Source organism: Chiroxiphia lanceolata, chromosome 13, assembly GCF_009829145.1.
Source record: "Chiroxiphia lanceolata isolate bChiLan1 chromosome 13, bChiLan1.pri, whole genome shotgun sequence".
NCBI lineage: Eukaryota > Metazoa > Chordata > Aves > Passeriformes > Pipridae > Chiroxiphia > Chiroxiphia lanceolata.
Window position 1 is genome coordinate 19,538,024 of NC_045649.1, and position 11,394 is coordinate 19,549,417.

The 11,394-nt window shown below is 47.8% G+C and overlaps 1 protein-coding gene across 3 annotated transcripts; it reads right to left on the minus strand.

Moving 5' to 3' along the window:
- Positions 1-5,256: 5,256 nt before the first annotated feature.
- PDP2 (pyruvate dehyrogenase phosphatase catalytic subunit 2) lies at positions 5,257-11,070 on the minus strand. Of its 3 annotated transcripts, none has more exons than XM_032701346.1 (2): positions 10,773-11,070; positions 5,257-7,347 (listed from the first exon to the last, which is right to left on the minus strand). In XM_032701346.1, the coding sequence occupies exon 2, from the start codon at positions 7,294-7,296 to the stop codon at positions 5,692-5,694; it is 1,605 nt and encodes a 534-aa protein (XP_032557237.1). In that variant the 5' UTR covers positions 7,297-7,347; positions 10,773-11,070; the 3' UTR covers positions 5,257-5,691. The 3 variants fall into 3 exon arrangements, with proteins under 3 accessions (XP_032557237.1, XP_032557236.1, XP_032557239.1); XM_032701345.1 differs by having other exon boundaries at positions 5,257-7,351; XM_032701348.1 differs by having other exon boundaries at positions 5,257-7,351; positions 10,663-11,070.
- Positions 11,071-11,394: the final 324 nt, after the last annotated feature.

Here is an 11,394-nt window from a genome sequence, read left to right on the forward strand (position 1 = left end):
TTTCCCCTTCTGCCCTTGTTTTCATTTCAAAAAGCTCACCAGAGGGAAAACCAGACTGTTTTTCTCTTTCAGAAAAGTGCCCAGTTAAGTTTGCTTAACCCAAACAGAAACTATAATTATGCTCCCTTTCCACAATTCTTGGCTTCCAGTCATTATTCCTTCAAGTAAAGAGCTTCAGGCAAAGCATCCCGAGAGTCTGAGAGCAGGGCCCAGAGAAGCCAAGCTCAGGCAGACATGTCTGCTGAGGCCAAGCTCAGGCCCCTTGTCAGTGTGGGCCATAAAGTCCCTGAGCACCTAACACAGAAATAAGACTCTTACCTGACTGATAAGTGAGAGAGATCCAACAGGAACAGTTGGAACCAATTCTTCAGGATAAATACAAAGATCTAGTAAAACATCGAGTGTTTTATTTGATAGGAACACTCCTTTGAAGGTTAATCTATCACAGACACAAAGAAAGAAACGTTTTTCTCTATGTCACACCATGTTTTGTATCCCTGAGAGAAACATACTCCTTGGATTCTTACTTTTGTATTTCTACTGAAGCATTAAACCTGTGGTAGTGAAGAGCACACACCACCAGAGTGACCAACTGACACCTGACAAAACCACAGCTCTGCCTTCAGTTCTCACTTCAACTACAGCTCTGAACAGAGAACCTCTGTTCAACAATAACAAAAAACTCTTCATCAAAGTTTAGACAAGTATCTTCTTTTGGAAGAAAAAAAAATATCTGTCCCAAATAATTTTCTTTTCTCTTTACCCCTCCCCCCTCAACAAGATATATACTTGGAATTAATGGAAATAAAGTTAAGCCTCAAAGACTGAGTACATGAATACTTGCCTTGCTACTGGTCTCTTGTAATTTAAGGATTAATGTTTCTGCAGATGTTGTATTTGTAGGGGTTTTTTTGCAGTGTTTTAATACAATGACAACATTTTGACTGTTACAATGATGTTTTAGCTGCTGCTGAACACATATGTACATGTCAGCCTATTGAAGTTACAATATCTTTCTGTAATTGTCAGATGAACTAAAGCACAATTTGGGTGTTTTGGCCAGTGAGCTCGCGCCCCTTCTCCTGACTGGATAATGTGGTGGAACCTCAGTAGCATCAAGATGTCCTTACTTTCATGTAGTAACAATTATTTCCATTGTGGGAAACCCACAGAGCTACAAACACTCCAGCAAACTCACACCTACTCAAACTATTTAATTCTGTCCCAGCTGGAACATCTGTGCTCTCTGACCTGGAATCTGGAGCATCTTTTCCTAGGAACATTCAGCAGAAAGAACTCCACATTCCAGTACAGCAATCAAAACATTGTCTCCCTTCCATCCATTTAATAAAGATTAGTTTTAAGTGTGAAATGAATGTTTTTACTGACAAAAACAGTGATTCCCCTCACTAATTACAAAGAAGTTAAAAAAAGACACCTCCCAAATTCCAACTATGTTATGGAGGACTGAATACTTAAATATTTATAAGCACCATAATTTAGGATTTCTGGAGAAAAAAGTGACGAAGTTGTATTTCAACTCAAGGTTTAAGTTTTAGGGAAGAAAATAATATTTTTTTTCTAGTATTTACACCAGTGCTTAACCTCAGATGTTTTACTTAAGAGTCAGAGACACAGAATTTGTGTGACTGCTTTTAACTATTAATTTTCTGACTGCTGTGGAAATAAAGAACACAAACAGCAAGAACTGTCTAACCTAAACCAGACAGACTGCCTGCAAACATGTTTGTTCCAACAGTTTTTCAATATTGCAGGACTTGTACCTGAATGTTCTTATCAAATCTTCACATCACTGTGTTTGCAGGAGCAGGTCAAGGCATTTCGTTCACTTAAGCATTGTTGATTCTCCACGTCACAGAATACTACTTTTATTAATGCCTTTGATTACAGTTTGAGATGAAAATGCCTATGACCCAGTTCAAACAAGCAGAATCCCGATTTTCGCCACCACAAATATAAGGTATAAATATTACTGAGAATTTAGATTGACTTAAATCTAGAACTTCTTTTAAATACATTTGATAGAAGTCAAAATTGAATTGCTGTCAATTCAGCTGATTTCAGGGTGCAGTATATTGTTGAACTCCTACAATTTCCCGTGGTTGTAACGGATGAATGCATCAGGAAACGTTTCACTGTGTGGACACTGCCACAGTTCAGTACAACCTTTAATGTCTGCAGGGACTTTGAAATCTGATTTTTTTTCTTCTGAATAAATATGCCCACCTAGTACTGTAGAGAACTGAGATTGCATTGAATTGTAAGAAAAGTGCCATAGCAATATCTCAGCACGTTGGAGCATGGAAGTTTTATCAACTTACTCTGTTTCAGCAGCTCTTTAGAGCTGAAGATCCCTCAGGCTTGTTGAGAGAAACCCCCTCATTTTGGTCACCTCCCAGCTTTCAGAGATCATGAAATGAGGGAGGACAGCGTTTTCACCCCGTTCTTTCTGTGAGCATGTGAGTATAAATGATTCAAAGTGCTGAGATAGATCCAGTTGCTCATGTTTTATTGGATGGAAGGCAGGTGTCACAGGGGTCGATTGAGGGGTGTCACCTCCAGCGGGGCGGTGACTTGGTGACAGTCACAGTGAGAGAAGACAGTGGATTTCCAGGGTTCCATGGTAAGCTCTGTAATGTCCCAGTCCCAGGATGCTCATAACCCAAGAATGTCAAACTCTGAGGGTTCAGAGAACACTTACCTGGTGCTGCCTTTGCCATGTGCTGGGGAGCTCAGAGAGCCAGGCCTGAAGCAGCTGTGGGTTTGGAGAGGTCTCACACACGTCTGGGCTTTGCACCCTTTGGTTTTCTCATGCCTCTCAGTTCTAGTGACACACTCACTTGGTGGAGGGGGAGATGTTTCTGTGGGATTCAGGTCTTTCCCTGCAATATGCCCTGTGCTCACCCAGGGCAGTGGTGGAGCCACCATCCCTGGAGATATGGGTGTGTGGAGGTGGTGCTCAGGGACGTGCTTTAGTGGTGGTATTGGCAGTGCTGGGTCAATGGCTGCATTCCATCTCAGAGATCTTTTCCAGCCTAAATGATTCTAAGTATGGACAGGTTGCTTTCACTGACATGCAGCAAATTCCAGGGAGTATGCGGGTAAATCCATAATTTGCACTTAAAAAAACCAACCAACCAAAAATATCCAAACAAACCTCTAACTAGTTTAACATTATCCTTTTCCACTGTAGGATGATGATAGCATTGCAAGTTAAGCTGAGCAAATCTAGCATGAAATTGGAAATACTGCTTATTTTCAGATACATTCCCAAAATAATCTATCAATTGGCTGGTGTAGGTACAACCTACACAGAATAATGTGTCCAGGATTTACACTTAGATGACACAGTACCATAGTGACTCTTAAAAGGTGACCTGGATTTCACCACTCTGTGGTGAAAAGAACCACAACTTGGGTTTATTTTATGCCTGTACACAAGCTGGTTTGCTACACTACTTTTGCAGCAGCAGGTTTGAACACTGAACATTTTCTAGACTAGCTTCATGAAACGTGTGTCACTCCACATCACTCTGATGTGGTTTGGCCCCTCTGTTTCTCCAGCTGCATGGCTAAGGAATTTCTCTATTAAGAGGCAGTCTAGAGATGCTTTGTTTTTACTGTTTTAAGGCTAAATTTTAAGCAATGGAGCATGGAACTATGACACACAAGGATTTGTAAGGGAACAGATCACCTAAAGCCAGAAGGGTTTAGGAATGCTGCTGAGGAGTGCTCCCCTCTCCTTGCAGGCAGAACAGCCCCCCCCGGAGGTAACACAGGGCCTGACCCTCACTGTTTGCCTTTCTGTGGCAGAGGAAAGCTCAGTCTGCACAGCCCCAGCGTCAGGGATGAGGGCAGGGCACGCTTTAAAGCAAGCTGGAGCCCAGCACTAAGAATTTCAGCAACCTCTGCAACATCCTGCACATCCCTGAAGTTTGCAGTCCTTATCACAGAGATCCCAGGGTCAGACTGCTTGAGGAAATCCTGCTTGGTTGATATCAAGGGCAACAGATCTACTCATTTAATCTGCTTCCACGTTGAGTTGCTGGATGTGCTCTAGTATGTACTAGATGAAAAAAACCGAACAGTAAATTAGTTTTCCAGAAGAGAGGTTTTTTAAGGATGCATTCAGTGACTGCAGTTGTAGAACTGAATTACAGTCAATCCTGAATAGCCAAAAGCATGAACATTTTTAAAACAGTTTTACCTTCCTTCTAATCCCATCTTCAAAACAGATTTAAATGCCTGAAAAAAGCAGTAATAATTTTTATGTGGAAGTATACAAAAAACCCCAAATCCACAAGGGCCACCAGTTTAAGCCCCAAGGCCTCATCTACTTAAGATCTTGAGAAAAAACTAAGTACTTTTTCATCTGCTAAACTGTGAAAGGATAGAGCTTTTGTTTTAAGGGAAGTTCAGGGAAAACAGAAAAGCAATGTTTTTATCTGCTCTGCTGCACCCTCATGAGTTCTCCACAAGAACGTGTCTCCTGGGAATACAGGACTGTTTACTGTTGTTGCTGCTGAATGAGAACAGTTACTGTTGTGTGTAAACAAGGCAGGGTAGTCACCAGAGAACACCATCTGTAAAAGCTAATTTGCAAGCTTGGATGGCACTCCAGAAAGCACAGCATAAAAGCAAACACACACAAATGTATGTTCAGAGACTAGGACATACATTCACTAGAGAAAATAACCCTGTACCTATAAGGAAAAGCTGATGTCCAAAAGCAAGAATAAAAGATTAAACATCTTTTGGTGAAATATCAGCACTGTTATTACCTCTAAGTTAAATCTGAAGAGAAAGGTGCTCCCTCCTTTGCTGAATTTACATTTAGATGAATTTTTGAACTTCTGGATCTGACAAACTTCATTTAAATTACAGTTGGTGGATTTGAGGCAGAGCATTCCATAGATCAATACTTAATAAAGGGTATATTTTTTAAGCAAAACACTTAAATGCCTAAGTCTAATACTGTTAAAATCTAAACAGGGAATTGTGAAGACTCTCATACGTGTTTGAGCTGAAAGTTGTAACACAAGTTCACACAAAGTTAAGAGAATATGCATTCACACTTCGAAATCATTGCAGAAGAAAATACAATTTTTTCCTAGCTTAAGGAAGAGAATTAGGAAAAAAGACATCTGACAATCCCAGGGCTGTTTGAGCAGCCTTCTTTCATGTTGTTTCATAAGCATGAGGCAATTGGTTAAAATATTTGACACTTACATCAAAGATAGTTTTGGTAGTTAATTTATTTAATTCAGTTACAGTGCTTCAGTAGGATGCTACTTGTTTGCCACAAGAGCAGAGCCTTTCTGACACTCCATGCAGCTACATCTATTATCCAGCTCTCTGTTAAATTGTAGCAGGCTCAGTGAAATTTGTCTCCTTTGTTCTTTTGAAAAGTTTTACCAGAGGCTCTCATGGAATCAGAATCTTTAGTTCAGTTACATCTCAGTGAAGTTTTACGAAAACATTTTCCTTCAGAGTATAGAGACCTGGAAACCCAGGGAACTTTCACCAAAGTTGTTTTCAAAACTAGTAGGTAACAAAAAAATCTAGAAACCTGCAGATTATAACACTGGTAGCAGCTCGACTAGGAAAGAACAGGAGGAATGGTTCCAGTATCAAAGGTTGCCTGTGGTATTGCAGAGCAGCAGTGCGAGGTCACTCGTTGTCCCTGTAGTAGCTCTCAATGGTTTCTGAGTTGAAGTAGACCACAGTGACGGTGATGTCGTCCCTGTACATCCTGGCCAGGTCCTCGGGCAGGGTGAGCATGGCCGCGAGTTTCTCGGGGTCCACCTCGCCGTACTCGTTGCTGCCGATCGCGTGTCTGATCAGATGGGTGGCGATGTTCTGGTCCAGGGAGGCCAGGCCTCTGCTCTTCCTCTGCAGCAGCAAGTTGTGCATATAACCCAAATTAACTGGTTTCTTAAAAGTCAGTTGTGGTTTCTGCACGTTCAGCTCTGTGAGGTGTCCAGCAACAAGTTTGACAACCTTCTCATTACTCAACATCTCCCACAGCCCGTCCGAAGCAATAACTAGAAACTTATCCTTGCTCCTCAATTTGTGGTACGTGACTTCAGGCTCTGCAGTTAAATAAGGGGGTGTGTGGTAGTTTGGAGGAACATACTGATAAATGTTCAAAGCCTCAACATCACAACTATTCTCAAGAACACTGTGCTGCAATTCTTTACTCCATTTCAATTGCACATCTCCAAAGGCTCTGGAGGGCATGAGGATGCCCAGTAATCTGTCATTCACAAAGAGGGTTTTCTCCTCAGATCTAGGATGTTCTCTCTTCAATCTTCTGATTTCAAACTCATCACAGACATTGTGGTCTCGGGTTAGAGGGAGAGTAGACCATGTTCCATCTTCTTCACGAACCCCTAAAACTGCTCTGCAGTCACCGGTATTTGCAACATGTAGGTGAACACCATCAATGTGAGCTACACAGGCCGTTGCACCAGAAAAAGCTACTTGGAGGGCAATATTTCTCATCAATTCATTTTCCTGAGGAGCCTGAACTTCCAGTGATATATCTGAGTCTAACCTTTTGAATGCACACACCATGGCTTCTTCTAAACTAAACCCTGGCTCAGTGTCCAGGTCCAGCAGATGCTGCCAGTACACCCGGAGGTTTTCAAAGTACTGGGAGGTGATTTCTCGATACTCCACATCGTTTGGGTGCCTGTGCCACTGCAGGATGGGCCGCACCGGCTTCATGGACTCCACAGCCAGCTCGATCTCCTCCAGGCTCTGCCGGGACATGAGGGACACGGCGATGTAGTGCAGGAGCCTCTCGCTCACGGCCTGGGCGCAGGCGGAGCCCGCGTGGCCGTCGAACACCCCGAACATCATCCCCGCCGTCTGCAGGCACGTGGCCGCGCTCCGCCGGTCCTCAATGGGGCTGTTGGACGCCAGCTGGTTGCTCTCAAACCTCAACACAGAACTGGCGGCTTTGCCGTTCAGATCCAGTGTTTTATGGGATAATTCACCTGCTCGGAGGATGTCGTTGATTTGTGATGGAGACAACTGGAAAGAAAAATGCTCCTCTTCGGTGGAAGTGTGTCGGAATGCTTTTTGTAAGGGGAAAGGACTGTCTAAGCTGCAGCCCCCAGCAGGGAAGAGGTGTGTTTTGGAGACAACAAGCTTCCATTTTATCTTGTTTCTGTTCGGGATACAGATGGAGTACCAACGTCCTTTCCCTTGGCAGACAATGCTGTTTCTTGCTGAGCTTAAGATCCAGGATGAGACAGTTCTTGACATCATAAGTCACTCCGCAAATAGAGCACCTGCCTCCAGTAACGCAGAATGTCCTTTCTGCCTGGAATATAAGTGTAGGAAAGGAATAAAGTTTAGAAGGTTCACAAGAAACCTTCTATATTGCAATACAAAAGCACATCCAGAGCTCTCAGAAACATTCAGAACTTTTTTGCAAAAGAGATCTCTATAAAGGCATCTTAAAAGTGATATCATTTCCATCACTTAGGGATATGACTGCCCCTCTCCAGTTAACTCACAAGAAAAGATGATTTTTACGTTCCAGGAGGTTTTTCCTCCTTGTGGCAAGGCTAAGAAGAAATGGCAACATTACAAGAAATGTTATGGGAAACTGCACAGTGAAAAGCCTCATCCAACATGACACAGAGCAAACATGCAACGAGCTGGAAAACAGGAACTTAACTGACAATTAATGCACCACTTTCAAAGAAGCCTGCTAGAGTACAACTCTATTAATAGACTATAAGCATCAAACCCAAGAGAAGATCAGGACTTAAACCCTATGGAAAGACTGAAGGATGTGGCCAGTTAATGATTTATATGAATTACCATGATCCTCACAACTAGAACAGACTAGTCTACCTTTCCAATTCTGTTACAGCTTATAAGCTCAGCTGTTCTTCTTTTTTTACCCTCAAGGTCTTACCCAACCTTCAGCAGACAGGATCTTTAACTCAGCTGAAGGCAGATTCTACAGCAGGTTCACTAATGCATTTATCATGGCATTGTGCACTGTGATGCAGTGACAGTTACAACACAGTTACATTGACAACTTTTACAGTTCACAATTTGGTTTGTTCATTTGGGTGCAGTTAGAACCAGCAGCTGTGAGGAGCTGTGCTGCCAACAGCACTGAAAGCAAGGGCACTTGAACAGCTGAAGTTCTTCAGTTGCCAGGGGGAGGTCCATGCATTGTCTCCTACTTTCAATAAGGTATTCAGGCTGTGGGATATTGTTAAGTGCAACCAGATGCTTACTCACAACAGAATTTTGCCCCATGGATTTCAAAAATTCACTGTGTGGTCGCGCTGCAAGCACAATTACTCCCAAAAGATCCCACCAGCAGCCAGACAGAACAACAGAGTTTTCTGTAAGCTCTCAGTGACTTTCAGGTGGCCCTGTAGCACCACATGCTCTGGGTCTCAAAACAAAGACCCTTCATGCTACTGCAGTATTGGTTTTTTTAGCAGAGCACCTCACAAGGAATAACAAGAAACCAGCCAAATCAGACATATGAAAACCTTTCCAAGAAAACAGCAGGAACTAAAACTGAACTTGAACTATTCTAAACAGAAGGCCTACTGATACAAGCCAAAGACTACTGAAATCCCGTTTGGAAAACCAAAGCAACGTGTCACAAAACATTTCTGACATGTGCTATCCATGCTTAACACAGAGAAGAGTGGACAAGCATTCCAGCAGATCTCACTACTATAATTCTGGGGACCCTCTGAGGACAGGTAAAGACACGAATGTTACAGCTGATGTCAGGAGAGCAGATGGAAAAGGCAATACCAGTTCACTGCTGAGGCTCTGCCTGCAGTCTGCTGGGCCACTGGCACCTCCCAACACAACCCATGCCTTTTGCTGTACTGCAGAGAGCACAACCAAAATAACAGGAAGGCAGCTGACACTGCCATCTCCAGCAACAGCCAAACCCAAAAAGCACCAACAGCAGAAGTCCTCGTGTTTGCCAACCTTCTCCAGGCCATTCCCTGTCCTATTTTTCCTTCTTCCTCTTCCTGCCCCTGTGAACCATACAAGATTGAAACAATGACGACTTTCACATTCTTGACCAAAAAGCCGATTGAAACAGTGTTTTAAACAAACCTCCCCTGTTCCCATCAGCTGGCTGACAGAGTGAGGCAACGTGGTTTTCTCCTGGCAGCAGAGTTGCCAATACCATTCAGACACGTGCTTCCCAAGGTCAGGTAGCCCTGCTCAGTCCCGGAGCACACTCTGCACCGTCCCCATTCCCTGCCCGTGACTGCAGAGCTCACACCCTCGGGGTCCTCCTGCAGGGTGCAGAGGCTGCAGCCCCGGACACCCCCGGTAGCGGTGCTAATTAAAGCGATGTGCTAAAGACCATTATGTAAGAGCCAATTACATAAACCCGCTCCCGCTCCAGCACCTGGCACTGCCTCCCCGGGGAGCCGGTGTCCCACTGGAGCCCGGCCTAAGCCCCGCCTGAGCCCGGTCTGAGCCCGGAGGTATCGGAGTGCTCGCTGGGGCACTCAGACCAGGAGTGTCCACTTCTCCCAGTAAAATAGCAGATATCCATTACATTTGGATTTACAGCCCCTCCGAGACCCTCACAACCCCATATTCCCTCACTCGTGTTCCCGACAGTGCGCACACACACCCAGCACACACCGACACCCACCCCACCACCTCCGCACCGCCCCTGCCCCGCATACCGACACACTGCACCCCGCGTCCCCTCACACACCCACCACACACCAACACACCCCTGCTACCCCCACACACCCTGTGCCCCCTTACCCCCCCCCACACCAACACACACCGACCCCTACCCCACCGCCTCCGCACCGCCCCAGCCCCTGCCCCGCACACCGACACACCCCTCCTTTCCGCCCCACACAGCCCCTGGGCCGCCTCACACACACCCTGTGTCCCCACACACACACACCCTGTGTCCCCCCCCTCACATCCTGTGCCCCCCCACACACACACCCTGTGTCCCCCCCCAACCCTGTGCCCCCCAACACACACCCTGTGTCCCCCCACACACACCCTGTGTCCCCCCCCAACCCTGTGCCCCACAACACACACCCTGTGTCCCCCCACACACACCCCCTGTGTCGTCCTCCCCCTCACATCCTATGCCCCCCCACGCACACACCCTGTGCCCCACCCCACAACCCTGTGCCCCCACACACACCCGGTGTCCCCCCCCCCCACACACACCCGGTGTCCCCCCACACACACCCGGTGCCCCCCCCCACACACCCGGTGCCCCCACACACACACCCGGTGCCCCCCCACAGACACACCCTGTGCCCCCCTACAGACACACCCTGTGCCCCCCTACAGACACACCCTGTGCCCCCACACACACCGCCACCACACACCGACACACACCCCATGCTGCCCCCCCACACAACCCCTGCCCGCACACCCAATCCTCACCCCACACACCCCCACCACATACCAGCCCTTACCTCATCACCTCCCCACCGCACCAGCCCCACACACATCCTGCCTCACACACCGACCCATAACACCCCCGCCCGCACATCCCGTGCCCCGCACACCCTCCCTTTGCCCCCCCCCCCCCCGCTCCCCGCACACCCAACCATTACCCAGACACACGCACCAGACACCAACTCCCACCTCCCTGCTCCTGCCTCCCCTCCGCGGCCTCGCCAAGCCAGGCCCGGCCCAGCTCCCTCAGCCCGCGGCTCGGCTCCCCGCAGCGCTCTGCCCGTCCCCGGCGCACCCACCGGCCGAGCACCGCCACACGCCGCCCGCAGTTCCGCGCTGGCCGCCCGGTGGGCGCGGACGGACGGACACGCGAACGGCGCTGACCGACAGCCCCGCCGCCCAACCCGCCCTCGGCGCCCCGCCCCGGGCCCGCCGGGTTCCCGTCAGGACACGGCGGGGCGGGCGCGGCCTGGTCCCTCCGCCATGTTCCGTGTGCCCACTCGGGCGCGGCGGGTGAGCCGAACCCCGGGCTCAGGGACCGGCACCCCCGCAGCCCTGGCCGGGCCGAACCCCGGGCTCAGGGACCGGCACCCCCGCAGCCCTGGCCGGGCCGAACCCCGGGCTCAGGGACCGGCACCCCGGGCTCAGGGACCGGCAGCCCCGGCCGCCGCCCCTGAGGCGCCGTGGGACGGCCGGGCCCGGCCCCGCGCGGCGCTGGGCTCGGTTAGAGCGTGAGCGGTAAAGGAAGCAAGTGACACGTTAATAAAGAAGCACCAGCAAGGGTTTCTTTCTGTTAACAACGTTCAAATTCGTTATTGCCTTGAGGGAGGGACCGTCGCTTCTTCGTTTCATTTCAATGGGACTCTGCACTGCAGTGCGGGGGACACCAGCTGATGAGGCTCAAATAGCAAAGCCCTTTGG